Source organism: Emys orbicularis, chromosome 8 (genome assembly GCF_028017835.1).
Source record: "Emys orbicularis isolate rEmyOrb1 chromosome 8, rEmyOrb1.hap1, whole genome shotgun sequence".
Classification (NCBI taxonomy): domain Eukaryota; kingdom Metazoa; phylum Chordata; order Testudines; family Emydidae; genus Emys; species Emys orbicularis.
In genome coordinates, this window is record NC_088690.1 from 75,359,943 (window position 1) to 75,376,610 (window position 16,668).

The 16,668-nt window shown below is 43.7% G+C and overlaps 1 protein-coding gene across 1 annotated transcript; it reads right to left on the minus strand.

The window, feature by feature from the left end:
* Nucleotides 1–5,698: 5,698 nt before the first annotated feature.
* On the minus strand, nucleotides 5,699–14,495 carry LOC135882933 (uncharacterized). Its single transcript, XM_065409963.1, has 2 exons — nucleotides 12,075–14,495; nucleotides 5,699–8,188 (listed from the first exon to the last, which is right to left on the minus strand). The coding sequence occupies exons 1-2, from the start codon at nucleotides 14,493–14,495 to the stop codon at nucleotides 5,699–5,701; spliced, it is 4,911 nt and encodes a 1,636-aa protein (XP_065266035.1).
* Nucleotides 14,496–16,668: the final 2,173 nt, after the last annotated feature.

Genomic DNA, 16,668 nt, shown 5'->3' on the forward strand with positions numbered 1-16,668 from the left:
CAACTACAGGCTGAGCAAGTGCCGAATGGTGTTGGAATGTGCATTTGGATGTTTAAAAGTGCGCTGGTGCAGCTTACTGACTCGCTCAGACCTTAGCGAAAAGAATATCCCCATTGTTACTGCTGCTTGCTGTGCGCTCCACAATATCTGTGAGAGTAAGGGGGAGACATTTATGGCGGGGTGGGAGGTTGAGGCAAATCGCCTGGCCGCTGATTACGCGCAGCCAGACACCAGGGCGGTTAGAGGAGCACAGCATGGCGCGGTGCGCATCAGAGAAGCTTTGAAAACGAGTTTTGTGACTGGCCAGTCTACGGTGTGAAACTTCTGTTTGTTTCTCCTTGATGAACCCTCCGCCCCCCCCCCCCACCCGGTTCACTCTACTTCCCTGTAAGCCAACCACCCCACCCTCCCCTTCCCCCTTCGAGCACCGCTTGCAGAGGCAATAAAGTCATTGTTACTTCACATTCATGCATTCTTTATTAATTCATCACACAACTAGGGGGATAATTGCAAAGGTAGCCCGGGATGGGTGGGGGAGGAGGGAAGGAAAAGGACACACTGCAGTTTAAAACTTTAACTCTTATTGAAGGCCAGCCTTCTGATGCTAGTACAATCATCTGGGGTGGAGTGACTGGGTGGCCGGAGGCCCCCCCACCGTGTTCTTGGGCGTCTGGGTGAGGAGGCTATGGAACTTGGGGAGGGGGGCTGTTGGTTACACAGGGGCTGTAGCGGCGGTCTCTGCTCCTGCTGCCTTTCCTGCAGCTCAATCATACGCTGGAGCATATCAGTTTGATGCTCCAGCAGCCGGAGCATCGACTCTTGCCTTCTGTCTGCAAGCTGACGCCACCTATCATCTTCAGCCCGCAACTTGCTCTGTTCATCCCGCGATTCAGCACACCACCTCTCCTCTCGTTCATATTGTGCTTTTCTGTAATCAGTCATTGACTGCCTCCACGCATTCTGCTGTGCTCTGTCAGCGTGGGAGGACATCTGTAGCTCTGTGAACATGTCATCACGCATCCTACGTTTTCTCTTTCTAATCTTCACTAGCCTCTGTGAAGGAGAAACATTTGCAGCTGGTGGAGGAGAAGGGAGAGGTGGTCAAAAAGACACATTTTAGAGAACAATGGGTACACTCTTTCACGTTAAATTTTGCTGTTCACATTACACAGCACATGTGCTTTCATTACAAGGTCGCATTTTTCCTCTTATATTGAGGGCCTGCCGGTTTGGTGTGAGAGATCACTCACGCAGTGCCAGGCCACAGATTTCAGCTTGCAGGCAGCCATGGTAAGACACAGTCTTTTGGCTTTTTTAACCTTCTTAACATGTGGGAATGGTTTCAAACAGTAGTGCTCTCATTTCCCATACCAAGCACCCGTTGGGTTGGCCATTTAAAATGGGTTTGCAATGTAAAAGGAGGGGCTGCGGTTTCAGGGTTAACATGCAGCACAAACCCAACTAACTCCCCTCCCCCACACACCCAATTCTCTGCGATGATCACTTCACCCCTCCCCCCCACCGCGTGGCTAACAGCGGGGAATATTTCTGTTCAGCAGAGCAGGAACGGGCACCTCTGAATGTCCCCTTAATAAAATTGCCCCATTTCAACCAGGTGACCGTGAATGATATCACTCTCCTGAGGATAACAAAGAGCAATAAGGAATGGATGTTGTCTGCATGCCAGCAAACACCGGGACCATACGCTGCCATGCTTTGTTATGCAATGATTCCAGACTACGTGCTACTGGCCTGGCGTGGTAAAGTGTCCTACCATGGCGGACGGGATAAGGCAGCCCTCCCCAGAAACCTTTTGCAAAGGCTTTGGGAGTACATGAAGGAGAGTTTTCTGGAGATGTCCCTGGAGGATTTCCGCTCCATCCCCATACACGTTAACAGACTTTTCCAGTAGCTGTACTGGCCGCGATTGCCAGGGCAAATTAATCATTAATCATTAAACACGCTTGCTTTTAAACCATGTGTAATATTTACAAAGGTACACTCACCAGAGGTCCCCTTTGTGCCCTCAGGGTCTGGGAGCACGCCTTGGGTGAGTTCGGGGGTTACTGGTTCCAGGTCCAGGGTGATAAACATATCCTGGCTGTTGGGGAAACCGGTTTCTCCGCTTCCTTGCGGCTGTGAGCTATCTACATTTTCTCCATCCTCATCTTCCTCGTACCCCGAACCCGCTTCCCTGTGTGTTTCTCCAGTGAGGGAGTCATAGCACACGGTTGGGGTAGTGGTGGCTGCACCCCCTAGAATGGCATGCAGCTCCGCGTAGAAGCGGCATGTTTGCGGCTCTGCCCCGGACCTTCCGTTTGCTTCTCTGGCTTTGTGGTAGGCTTGCCTTAGCTCCTTAATTTTCATGCGGCACTGCTGTGCATCCCTGTTATGGCCTCTGTCCTTCATGGCCTTGGAGACCTTTTCTAATATTTTGCCATTTCGTTTACTGCTTCGGAGTTCAGCCAGCAGTGGTTCATCTCCCCATATGGCGAGCAGATCCCGTACCTCCCGTTCTGTCCATGCTGGAGCTCTTTTGTGATCCTGGGACTTCATCATGGTTACCTGTGCTGATGATCTCTGTGTGGTCACCTGTGCTCTCCACACTGAGCAAACAGGAAATGAAATTCAAACGTTCGCGGGGCTTTTCCTGTCTACCTGGCCAGTGCATCTGAGTTGAGAGTGCTGTCCAGAGCGGTCACAATGAAGCACTGTGGGATAGCTCCCGGAGGCCAATAACGTTGAATTCCGTCCACACTACCCCAATTCCGACCCGCTAAGGCCGATTTTATCGCTAATCCCCTCGTCGGAGGTGGAGTAAAGAAACCGGTTTAAAGGGCCCTTTAAGTCGAAAGAAAGGGCTTCGTCGTGTGAACATGTCCAGGCTTAATTCGATTTAACATGGCTAAAGTCGACCTAAACTCGTAGTGTAGACCAGGCCTTAGACTAAATCAAGAATTGCCTTTCCCTTTGTGGGTTCCAGGACTATCTGCTCCAAGAATCAATCATTGATGTTGTCTACAAATTTTATCTTTGCATCCCTTCCTGAAGTGACTTGTACCCAGTCAATATGGGGTTGTTGTAGCCTCTATAATTACAGATTATAATCTCCCATATAAATGGTAGTTTTAAAAATTGAGGGTAACATACTAAGTCCTACCTCGGGAAACAATGGGGACTTTGCAGAATCAGAGCTCCGTTATACCCAATCTCACATCCTTTGCGATATTCCCCAAGAAAGAGTATTTCTGCATTTCCTCGGGAATGGAATAGAGAATCTGCCCAGAAACTGCCTTCCGAACGGCAATCATTATAAATCAAAGAAGGTCAGGCACTTCTTTTGCTGTACCGGCGCTTCTGTGCTTCTTAATTAGCCTGATAGTTAATGCTTATTTTTTTCTGAAGAACAGAACTGTTCCAAAAATAACCTTTAATCGGGAAATGACTGAGTTCTTTGGTGATGTTCCTCTGTGTATCCAGATTCGGTAACTGTGAGTCTGATCTCTCCATTTGGATGTGCTATGTAACAGCGGGGCGGAGCTGGCTGTATCTCTCAGTGAATTTCTTTTCCCGATTGGTGAACTGTGGCTCTCAGGGTCTCTACCAATAATTGCACCAACCCAGATAAAACATTAACTAGCTCGTGTGAGGCATGGGGTTTCCCCAGTGTAGATATGCCTGGAATATTCTCATGTTCTGCATTTTTAAAATCTGAACACCGTAATCAATATACATAAACACACATGGAGATATGGAAATGAACAGTTCATTAACATCCATAGTAAACTTATATATATCCCAATGGCTTGATTTCATTTTTATAATGGTAAGAGACATCCCAAGTAGGCTTAGTCTTGCGAGAGGCATTTCATCACGTGTGCTCATCTAATGAGTGAAGTATTCTGCATCAGCAAAGAGAGTTCACTAAAAGTGAAACCTTTGCAGCCGATTTCTCTGAACCTTACCCAATGCTGAGATAACTAGGTTCATATTCTGTGGCCTGCGTGCCATGCTAAAATGGCGGGTAGGGGTGAGGAAGGCGTTGATTTGAGAACTGACTGATTTTCTGTTTCTTTATAAACTATTACCGTTTCTCTTTTCTATCCCTTTCACCCAATAAACTTTTCCCCTCAGTGCCTTGAACTAGAAGTTCTCACTGTTTCTACCAACACTGGTTCTTTGACTCATTAGAGGATTGTATATATTGTGTACGGACTGTTCTCAGAGGTAGGGTGACACCAATTGTGCACATATCTTCTTGAATGCCTCGGAGTGCTTTGACACCACTCACTGATTGCAGGAGATCAAGTTGCCATTAAACATATCACATCATATACTATGTCAACAGCGCCTTGACTGATCATCATGCACATTGGTTAATGACACCTAATAAAATAGACCGTTGTGATTCCTGACTTTACTGGAGTTGACTGACTGAGAAGATTGCCTTAGAAGCTGTAACCAGATACTCATTTTGATTTCTGAACCTCACAATAAGAAGGATTCATCCTGACTGGTGGGTCAGTGAAAGGGGGCGGGGAGAATTATGGATCCCACCAAGACAATCCTCGTGAGAGGTATACTGGAATCACTCATGTCACTTAAATAGAGAAAGTAGTCAGCGCTGTAAAGATAACATGGAAAGATCTTCTGCTCTGCTCAGAATTGTGTGAATATTCTATGTAAACCCCTCAGACAGTAGAAATTTTGTCCCACCAGAAATGCTTCCCGAGACAAAACAGGTACCTTAGAGGCTTGTGATCTGGAAAGAGACAGGTCACATTTCTACCTACAATATTCAGTCTGATTATACCCAACAGTTTCATGAATTACTATCAAAGGGGAAAACAAACCAACTTTGGTGAAATAAGATATTCTTGTAGTCCTGCAACATTTTTGCTCTCTTCTACACAGGTTCTAATTCACACCGAGGGTTTCGCAAGGGGGAATGCCACTGGTGAAATCAAAAGTGCTTACAGATGTATGCATACACCTGCTGGGATGTAATTCATTCCAGCAAATGAGAATGGCTTTGGTAACTTAATGAATCAATCCACTCAAATGGTGGGAAAGCAGCAGTCCTCTGACAGAGAGAAGGAGAAAACTCTTGCGCCAGAGTCCTCACAGAATGGCCATGGATACCCTTTGCACCTAGGAACAATAAAATGGATGTGACAGCTAATGAGTATTTATCCAGGCGGTAAATACATTGGGAACACAGAAAGTGGAGCGGGGAGAAATCTACCAATCAAAAACTACTAAAATTAAGAGGAAAAGATTTGCCACTATTTGAGTCCCTTGGAAAGTCTGATCCAATGTGAGCTAGTAACACTGGGAGTGTACACGTTAGGGCGAACTACAAGACACGGTACCAAGTTTCGAGAGGACCCCTTTGCTCTTTTTGCTAACCCTACTACTCATATTCAGCCACAAACAGACATTACAATCCCATGAGAAACAAGTTCACAACGTCTTTCCCATTACTTTGAATTATTTTATCTTATCCATATTTACATAACTCTGTGCCTCTTTGTACCATAAAGACCTCTACAGTTGATGAATGTAAAAGATGATGAGAAAAAAGTTGATAAAGTAAAACAAAATTTCTTAACTAGTATTTTCAACAGCGTACACTACCCTACTTCCTCCCTAAATCGTTCTTATAAATAGAAAAGTGTTTGTTTTAAATTTAACCAGATTATACTGTGGCAAAAATTTTAACATCAATGCACAAACTCACCGGAGGAATGTTGTCCTTCTCAGACGTTGGATCATGATTTTCCTTAAATATCATCACAGAGTTCTCAACGGAAAGGGTGGTGTCTCTCACATTACTCTGACGACTGGGATTAAGAAAGTTAGAGTAATTTCTTCCGGAATCTGCAGCTAAACACAGGTTATAGCTATATGGTAAAGTCCCATCGCAGTAGTTTGGTGGGAATCCAGGACCCGCCTTGGAATAATGATCAGAACCGAAACATTGCAAAACTGGTAGATTCCTTGATCTTCGCAATTTCATCACACTGGCCAGTGTAACTGTCAGAAGGAATAAAAATGAGATCAAGGCTAAAGCCAACACCAAGTAAAATTGTAAATCAGACTGAGGTGCCGAGTCACCCGATTGGTCGCTCATTTCCGGAAGAGCCTCTTGGAAGTTCTCAGCAAACACCAGGTTGAGAGTCACTGTGGCGGAGAGAGGCGGCTGCCCGTTATCCTTCACCAGAGTGACCAGCCTGTGCTTCACAGCATCTCTATCCGCAAAGGCGCGAGCTGTCCGGATCTCCCCGGTGTGCAGCCCCATGCTGAAGAGCGCCGGTTCCGTGGCCCGGAGCAGATGGTAGGAGAGCCAGGCATTGTGTCCTGAGTCAGCATCCACCGCCACCACCTTAGTCACCAGATAACCTGCCTCGGCCGAGCGAGGGACCATCTCGAACAAGGCGGAGTCATCGGCTCCGAGGGAAGGGTACAGGATGCGAGGGGCGTTATCATTCTGATCCAGAATAAACACCCTGACGGTGACATTGCTGCTGAGAGGCGGGGACCCGCCGTCTTGGGCCTTCACTTGCACTTCAAACTCCCGAAATTGCTCGTAGTCGAAGGAGCGCTGCGCATAGATAGCTCCGGTCTGGGAGTTAATGGAGATGTAGGAGGAGAGAGGCAGCTCCTGGAGGTTGCTGCTCAGGATGGAGTAAGTGAGTCGGGCGTTCCGGTCCAGATCCCGGTCTGAGGCTGCTACACTGAAAATAGAGGCCCCCGAGGGATTGTTCTCTGGCACATAGGTGGTGTAGGAAGGTTTTTGAAAGACAGGGGCGTTGTCATTGATATCCGAGATCTGCAACAGGATGGTTTTCTGGGTGGAGAGGGGGGGAGAGCCTTTGTCTGTGGCTGTGATTGTGATATTGTACTCCGGGGTCCTTTCTCTGTCCAGGGTGCTGTCTGAGAGGAGTTTGTAGTAATTTTTAGAAGACGAGATTATTTTAAAAGGAGATTCCTCTTTAATGCGACAGTTGATTTTGCCATTTTCTCCAGCATCCTTATCGTATACATTCATCAGAGCTATCACTGTCCCAGGCAGAGAATCTTCGGGGATGGGACTGTACACAGATGTAAGTGTCAGCTTGGGGGAATTGTCATTTTCATCTGTAATATCTACTTCAATTTTGCTATGACCAACCAGTCCTCCTCCATCTTTGGCTTCCACACTAAGTACATAACTATTTGCCTCTTCATAATCAATAATACCTCTAGTTGTAATGCTTCCGTTTCCGGGATCCACTGAGAATAACTGACGAACACTGTCTGGTATATTGCTGAAAGAATATGTGATTTGTGCATTGAAACCTTCATCCATATCAGTGGCTTTCACCTGAAGAACTAACGAGCCCTTTGGTAGATTTTCCCGCAGTCGGATTTTGTACACTTTTTCAGTGAATGTGGGAGGATTGTCATTGGCGTCAGTAACATTAATCCTAATCTGAACCGTCCCAGTTCTTACTGGATCTCCCCCATCCACAGCTGTCAGGATCAAGAGGTGGGAACTTTGCTTTTCACGATCTAAAAGTTTCTCCAACTCTAACTCAGCGTATTTATTTCCATCCTTGTTCTCTTTCACTGTCAAGATAAAATACTGGTTGGAGCTGAGCTCGTAATTCTGTAGCGAATTATTCCCAACATCCGAATCCAGAGCATTTCCTAGGGGGAATGTTGCTCCTGGTAAGGTGGACTCACTTATTTCTAAATCAACAGAATTTTTGCCGAAGCCGGGTGCATTATCATTTATATCCTTGATTGCGACATTCACATGAAAAATATTTAATGGATTTTCAACCACGGCTTCTAAATTTAGGACACAAAGCAATGTTTTCCCACACATTTCCTCTCTGTCTATTCTATCGTTTACGTACACATTACCATTTTCTGTACTGACTCTAAAATACTGTTTTTTTGCCGTAGAGACAACTCGCAGTTTCCTGTGTTGCAGTTCTTTGATATTCAGTCCCAGATCCTTAGCAAGATTCCCCACAAGAGACCCCTTTCCCATTTCTTCAAGAATTGAATAATAGACCTGCTCTGAGACCGCACCGCACAACAAAAAGAATAACAAGGGGAACAGTACTTGCCATCTGAATCCGCAGGGCTTCTCTCTGCACTGTAATTCCATCCTGATCACCACAGCTCTGCTGAATTTCTAATCGGATGTATTCTGAAGAGAATCCAATATTGTATTTTGTATATTTCCGTGAGAACGAAAATTCCGCGTTAATGAGGAGTACTGAAAATCAAATTATCTTTCTGTTTTCATATCATTTTCCAGAGGGGTGATTTCTCCGTTAAGCAATACTGTGTGAAATTTCTCCCGGCCGTGTCTCTTCTCCGATCTGCGCTGTGTGACTGGCAATCACACTGCAGGAAGCTCCAAATGATCTTCAGCAGCAGCTCTGTCTTGGCCAACAGCGGCACTCTGAGTCTCGGCCTTAGAATTGCAGCTAGACTGATCTAATAAAAAAGTTCGTGAATATCATAGATTGTGCAGAATAAAAATGTCTTTCTCCATGTACATTTAAAATGTAAAACTTTAGTCAAATGAATCTTTCCATTCCGTGGTAAAATAATATCTTACTCAGAAGCCAGATAAATGTTGTAAATAGGTGGCTTAAATTTGTACTTCACGTGTTTAATTTGAGGTTTATCTATGTTACTGTGTCCCTTATCCTATAGTTATTTATGTATTCTAGAATTCTGTGGAAACGTGTTAAAAAGTAATGCGAGAGAAAAAGAGAGAGACAGAGAGAGACATCTTTATCAGATCAGACCATAGCCCCTATCCATTCTCCATTCTTCCAGATCCTAGGTGTGACAGAGCTTCTTTTGTTAACATCAGTATAATGAGGCACACTGGGAAAGTTGTAATCAGTCCTATTATGGTACCACTTTTTTGTAAATCCTTTCCCATGATTAAGATTGAAACCAATCGCTATTTACTAACAGAAAGTAAAGGTTGTTGTAGCCCGGTTGGTCCCAGGATATTAGCAAGACAAGGTGAGTGAGGTAATATCTTTTATTGAACCAACTTCTGTTGGTAAGAGAGGCAAACATTCGATCTTACACAGAGCTCTTCTTTGGTCTAATAAAATAAATTGCCTCACCTACCTTGTCTCTCTAACAGAAAGAAAGGCATAATCCTAAATGTACCCAATCAAGAAAAATATAATGCAATCTTTAATGTATAAATCAAAATAGGATATCATTTCTGATAAAAAGTAAAGACTGAAGATTTACACCAAGCCAATTACCACCCTTTTTAGTTCCTATGCACAATTTAAAATATTTTCTTAAAATTCATGGATAATTCACAACAATTTCAAAGTCTCAGCATTAAACAGTAGGAAAATCACATTCATCCTAAAACTGCCAATAGTCTTGCAGATCTGGGCTAAAAATTGTCTCCCCTTGGGACTCTGTCTTCCAAAATCGCTTGCAAATTTTTGGTCCTTCCACTTGTGGAAATGGAGAAAGAGATAAAGGGGATTGAACATAGAGATCTTAGTTTTGTCTCTAGGAATAGAGCAAGAGTCAGGCTAACAAAGTCGGGCTGACACTGACTCCAATAGCGAGACTTGAAAGTAGGGCCTAGGCAGGTAGAAAGTGAGAAAGCGAATGGGAACAGACAGTAAGAGATACTATTTTGACCTTGTGTTAGATAAGAATGGAATGTAGACTGTAGCAGAAATTAAGGAGAAAAGTGAGATATCAGGAAGAAATATGTATAACAAAATGCAGCTGTTGCTCATTATTGTAGGTAAGGAAAGGTATAAAAGCTTGCTTAATTGTTTATCTAAGGAGACCTGCCCCTGTGTACTCTCCTGTGCATTTACAATTGCTCAAAAATAAAGCTGCCTCTGGCTAGTTGCTTCACACTCAGAGTGAGGACTCGTTTTTCTCCGACACACTCAATCACCATCATTATTATCCTACATATTGGTAGTAACAATAGTAGTGGTAGTAAAGAGTGACATTTATTTTACAGAGCAAATAAAAGATAGTCCGTTCCATTGAGCTCTTACAATTTAAGCATAGACAACTGAGCATTAGCACACCTAACTTTTAGGCACCTAGAAAATCACTGGGATTCAGGAAGTCTGAGTTTGATGCCTAACTCCCTCTACAATGAATGGTGAGAGATAGGCACCTCAGAATGGGATTCACAAAAGCCAGCATGCAGGTGGCTCCTAGCCTAAAATAGCCAATGGGGGATGCCAAGAGGCGGAGATAGGCCCTAAATCCCTGCTTCCTTCCTCTGCTTGGGATTCTTAGATGCAAACCCTCTGGAGTTAGGGGCCTTTACCAGAGCAAGAACCTGTGTGGAGGGGAAGGAAGAGGGAATGAGGAGAAGAACCTGAACATCTCTCATAACTTCTATCCTAGTGATTAGGGTATTCAGCTGGGATATCGGAGACGCCCAGGTCAAGTTCTCCTTCCAGCGGAGGGGTAGAATGGATTTGAATTGAGATCTACTACCTTTCAGGTAAGTGCCCTAGCCATTGAGCTATAGGACATTCAGAGGTGGGTCTCCCTCAGTCTCTCCTGGTGAAGCTGTGCCACTGTGGGCAAATAATTTTAAAAAGTCATTGGAGTAAGGGAACTAGCTCCTGGGTCGTCCTCTTCACAGATGAGTGCTTTAACCACCAGGCTACAGCCCCATTTGCATGCTTGCTCTGGCCCAGCAATTCTTTCATTATTTAATCCACAGCGGAACAGCTCCAACAAGGGAGACTGAAGGAGCCCCAAATCAGAATGTCCTACAGCCCAGTGGCTAAGGCACTCATCACAGAGGTAGTACACACTTATACAAATCTTTTCTCCCTATCAGCCAGAGAGGGGACTTGAACCAGGGATCTCCTCCATTCTAGGTGAGTACTTCAACTACTGGGCTTAAAGCATTCAGAGAAGTTCTCCCCCCGTGTGTGTAAGCTTTTCTATGAGAGCCTGGTCTGGTAGGTGCTCTCGGAGCCTGCCTACCGAATTGTGCCCTGCAGGCAAGTTAAGCAGAAGAATGCCTATCTTTTTCCAGTGCTCTGAGGCTTAGGCGCCCAGACATCTCTTGTGGGGCTGAAGTGCGCATAGTTAGAAGCAGAAATATAGGCACCTGGGGAGATTTTACTGAAAACATTTAGATGCCCAACAATTTTAAGCACCTACAAGGTTCGGGGGCAGTTGAGTGGGGACTTTGTGAATCCCAGTGTGGCCTGATTCTGGGATGTAGGCAACTAGAGTGGAAGTTAGGTGCCTAAATCATTTTGTGACTCTAGCCCCTAATCTATAAGACTCTCAGGCCCAAATTCAGCACCATACCTAAGGGTGCCTACTTGAAGCATCTGAACATACTAAAAAGTAGGCATATGTTTACATACCTTTCTGAGTCACCTCACAGCCTCACATCAGAGCCCATCTACTCATCTATGACCCAAAGGATAATTAGGGAGAAGTTTTCAGAAGTTAGAGGCAAAGCAATTTCTGTGCTAGGTAAGAGACTATGGAAGATACCACAAGGAGAGATCACAAACACTCTTCGTTTTACTTTTCTATTCCAGAATTCAGGAAAGCACCTGTTAATTTTATATTGATGGGATTTACAAATGTGTTTAAACACGTGATTAAATTCTCTCCGGAAATGGGGCCCTAGATTATGGTGTAAATCAAAGATGTTTGCAAATGCATACCCACAATAACAGGAAAATGATGATGAGGAAGTATACAATGGGATGTCAAGAGCAGACTCATTCTAAGGAAATTAATTAATATATTAACTAATTAATTGATTGATTTTTCTTACGGAGTAGAGAGAGATTGTGAAAAATTGTTCAATGAAAAAATATGATTTATGTCCGATTACATTTTTAAATCTAAAAATTAATGCTTGACACAACTTCCTAGAATGCCAGCCAGTATTTTGGGAAGCACACGCACAGAATCACAGTTGAGATTCACACACACAAACATGTAGGTTTTTTTAGTACATTGAAAGCTAAGATTTAAACGGAAATCAAAATTAAAAACAAAACCATGAAACCTACCTGGCTGATGACTTGACCTTCTTTATTAATATTTGAATCTTCTGCAATTAAAAGAGAACCTGATTTCTCAGAAGGATGCTGACCTATCAGATTATTTGAACAACTTCCACTAGGAAATTTCCACTGACTTTTTCTGGAGTCCGTGGTTAGAGAAACCTCATGTGAGTAGGAGTGAAGAAAAGCTCTGACTCCATCGAGCCCCACAAACTGCGAGACGGGAACTCCACTGAAAGTCACACTCGAGGAGTCAAACAGCTGCGAGTTTCTCCACCTGCGGAGCCTCAGGGCCAGTAACACTATGATAAAGGTAAAGAACAAGCAGGAAACGGAAGCCACAGCGATCACCAAATACAAGGTGAGGCTGGACTGGGGGTCTGCAGGAGCTGAGAGGCTGCTTAAATCGGAGAGGATTTCGGGGATGCTGTCAGCCACCACCACCGTGACAGTGACCGTGGCAGAGAGAGGGGGCTGCCCGTTGTCCTTCACTAAAACCACCAGACTTTGCTTGAGCGCATCTCTGTCTACAAAGTAGCGCGCTGTCCTGATCTCTCCGCTGTGGAGTCCCACAGAGAAGAGCCCCGGCTCTGTAGCCTTCAGCAGCTGGTAGGAGAGCCAGGCGTTCTGCCCGGAGTCTGCATCCACCGCCACCACCTTAGTGACCAGGTAACCCGGCTCGGAGGAGCGAGGGGCCAATTCCACTCCCGTGGAGCCATCGGTGGGAAAGGAGGGGTGTAAGATGTGCGGAGTGTTGTCATTCTGATCCAGTATAAAGAGAGTGACGGAGACATTCCTGCTGAGAGGTGGGGAACCCCCATCCTGAGCCTGCACTTGAAACCGAATCTCCCGGAACTGTTCGTAGTCGAAGGAGCGCAGAGCGTAGAGAGCCCCAGTCTCGGAGTTAATGGAGATGTAGGAGGAGAGCGGAGCTTCCTGGATCTGACCGTCGGTAACAGAGTAAGTAACTCTGGCGTTCTCCCCCCAGTCGGGGTCATTTGCCTTTACCACGATTAAGGAAGCGCCTTTTGGATTATTTTCCAGGATATAAGAGGCGTAGGTTGTTTGGCTGAAAATGGGCGGGTTGTCGTTTTTGTCTAATATCTTCAGTAGGAGGAAGGTGGTTGTAGCGATGGGAGGAGTGCCTTGATCGGTGGCTGTGATAGTTATATTGTAATCCGAGATCTGCTCCCTATCCGGGGCTCTGGAAGTCTCCAAACTGTAATAATTATCAAATGACTTCTGTAATCGAAATGGGAGATTATCTGGGATAGAGCACGTGATCTCACCATTAACGCCGGAATCTCGGTCTTGTACATTTATAAGGGCAATTACAGTTTCAGGAGGAGAGTCTTCAATGATTCCTCTGCGAAGAGATGTTACAGTAATCTGCGGGGCATTATCATTTGCATCAATGACTCTTAACAAGATTTTGGCTCGAGACGATAATCCACTCCCGTCCTGAGCTTGGACTTCCATTTCATGTATTTCAGAGTCCTCGAAGTCCAGATTCCCTACAACTAATATTTCTCCCGTCCCAGAATCCAACTGGAATATATGGGCAGCTTTGTCCTCTATTTTTCTGAATGAGTATGTTACCTCCGAATTAATTCCTTCATCTTGGTCAGTGGCGTTTACTGTAAGCACCAGGAAACCGACAGGGACATTTTCCATAATAGCCACTTTATAGACAGACTGGCTGAAAACTGGCGCATTGTCATTTACATCCATAACAATAACTCTGATTTTCACAGTGCCAGATTTGACTGGATCTCCGCCGTCTGCAGCTGTAAGGATTAACTGATGAATTTTCTCTTCTTCCCTGTCCAATAATTTTTCAAGAACCAGCTCTGCGTATTTGCCACCATCAACTCCCGTTTGCACATCCAGAAAGAAGTGTTTATTTTTACTAATTTGGTAGCTTTGGAGGGAATTGAGTCCCTTATCTGGATCCCGAGCCTCCGGCAAAAGAAAATGCTCCCCCTTTCCCGTGGTTTCAGTTATTTTTAACTCCAGTTCCTCCACTGGGAAACTCGGCGCATTATCATTAATATCCGTTATTTCGACTTCAACCGCAAAAAGCTTCACTTTATCCTGAACAAGAATCTCAAAATTTAATACACACTTCTCTATCCGGCCACAGATCTGTTCTCTGTCTATTCTTTCGCTAATATATAAATGTCCATTGTTCAAACTGAGAGCAAAATATTGCTTCATACCTCTGGAAATTATCCTGACTCCGCGGTCTGAGAGCTCCTTTAGATCCAGTCCCAGGTCCTTTGCTGTATCCCCCACGAAAGAGCCTTTCTGCATTTCTTCAGGAATTGAATAACGAATCTGTCCAGAAATTGTACCCCAGAATGTCACAATTATGAAGAAAAGCGGGACTCTTATTTTGCAATCCCAGCTTCTTTCTTTATCCGCCATTTCCAAATCACCGAGATATTTTCCGATCCTATTGATTATATATATTTCCCCAGATATACAGGGATGGTTCGGAAGCTACAAGCATAAAGACCAAATCGGTCCAAATCAGCAAAGAACTAGAAGCACTCACCTATCTTCCTCTTTTCTACCCAAAAGCAATCAGTGTGGATCTGATCTCTTGTGCTGTGCTTTGTAACAGCGGGGCTGGGCTGGCTGGATCTCTCATACCAGTTCTCTGTCTTATTGGGCTAACAGCGGCGCTCAGAGTCTCAACCAATAACTGCACCAACTCAGATGCTACATTAACTGGATATCTATTTGTGTGCTAATTTAATCTTTGTCTCACTCACTGTGTATCCTAATTTGCATTACAGTTTTAAAGGTATCATACTCGGGAGCTCCAAGTGACAGCCTCGAGAGGTTCCAAAAAGTGAACTGCGAAAAGTGAAAACCCTCAGCTCAGGGGGCTAGACTTGATGGCCCCGCGAGGTACCTTTCAGCCCTACACTTTCATGATTCGATGATTGTTTGAAGTCAGAAGATGGAAAACGTACACTGCGCCGAGGTAATTCTTTTAATTTTCCCGATTCAAGAATTGACTCAAAAGTCTCCATTTGAAAAAAAAAAAGTGTGTGTGTGTGTTCGGGCTCCAGAAATGTCTAACATTTCAAAAAATATTCACGTTTTTCTAAATGTATTTAGTATAAACAGTCCAAAAGATAAAAAAAATCGTTGGCAATGAAAAGTGAGAAGATTTCAATCTGATTTAATTTAAGGCAGCTTTATACTCATGTTACTCCATTGACTGCTGGTGTAGTAAATGAGATCAGACATAGGCTCAGCATTTCTGCTGCCCCTTTCTACGTGGCAATAAATTATCATAATGCCTTATTAACTACAACATTGTGTTTCTTCTACAGTACTAATGAAAACCAATCTATCAACCAACAATCTGAGGAATTCATTTCCGTGAGAGATTGTGGAAAGAGAGTAACATTTACTTTCCCTTAAAGGGGAATATTGTTTTGTGAGCAAAGTATATATACAATTATATTTATAAAATATTATTTCGAAGTTTAATCATATAAAGTTATATTAAATACATCTTAGATGTTTGTCTGCAAATGTAGACTTATGCTTTCATCTCCACAGAGGATTGGAGACACAGTGGATATTTGATAACAATAATTTAAAGTTATGTGGGTTGTTACAGAATTGCTATTCTGGACATATATATGTTAAATCAGTTTTTCCGATTATCGTTTTTCTAGAGTGCCTTTACCTTACACATTTTTTTAGTTTTATAAATATATTATTTGATAGCTTATATGATCATTTTAATTAATTTTACATATATAAAATTAGTACAGGTCAGATTTATTTCTATCAACTCATTTCAAGTGTACGTTTGTGATAGTTACATTATAATCCGAGACCTGCTCCCTCTTCAGGGCTCTGTCCGTCACCAAACTGTCATAATTTTCCAATTACTTCGGTAACCAAATAGGAGATTGCCTGAGACATAGCGCGTGACCTCACCATTCTCTCTCAGTTTCTCTCGTATTTTTAACAGAGGGATTACTGTCGCCAAAGAAGAATCGTCGGCGATGGAACAAGAGAAACGTGATCGCAACGATCTTGCGATCCGTTATCTTGTTCTTCAGTCATCTTGCCCAGAGCAGATAATTCTCTCTGGGTTGCATTTTCATTTCATGTAATTTGGATTCCCCAAAATACAGATTCCCTGTATCTCATATTTCTTCCCTTCTTGTTTTCATGTGGAAGATTTATGAAGCCTTGGTGATTTACTGTATGAATATGATATCTCTATTTAATGTTCATCCATATAAGCGGTGCTTGCTCTGACCAACAGGGACCCATTGCGCTCATTTTCACAAGCATTAATTTTGTAGAAAGATTTATTTTTAAAAGGGAGCCTTTGCTTCCAGCAAAGTAAGGCGGATATTTGCCAAGCCAGACCTGACTGGAAGAATACTTTGAGAATACGCTATTTTTCCTCTAATTGGACTTTATTCAAGTACCATTTCTGAATATTTTGCATGATCTGCTCTGTTTTTCACACTTGAAGTGAAACGTTAAATGCTGAAGGAATAGCCGGTAAGAGCGTTAACTCCTACCAGCCCAGCAGAATAAACCATACTCCTGGGCTGTA

Excerpts from the sequence above, each read along its gene's own strand:
- LOC135882933 (XM_065409963.1), bottom strand. The coding sequence starts at position 14,495 with ATGGCGGATAAAGAAAGAAGCTGGGATTGCAAAATAAGAGTCCCGCTT. Across the intron at positions 8,189-12,074 it reads AAGGTCAAGTCATCAGCCAG|AAATTCAGCAGAGCTGTGGT; the intron begins GTAGGTTTCATG and ends ACATCCGATTAG.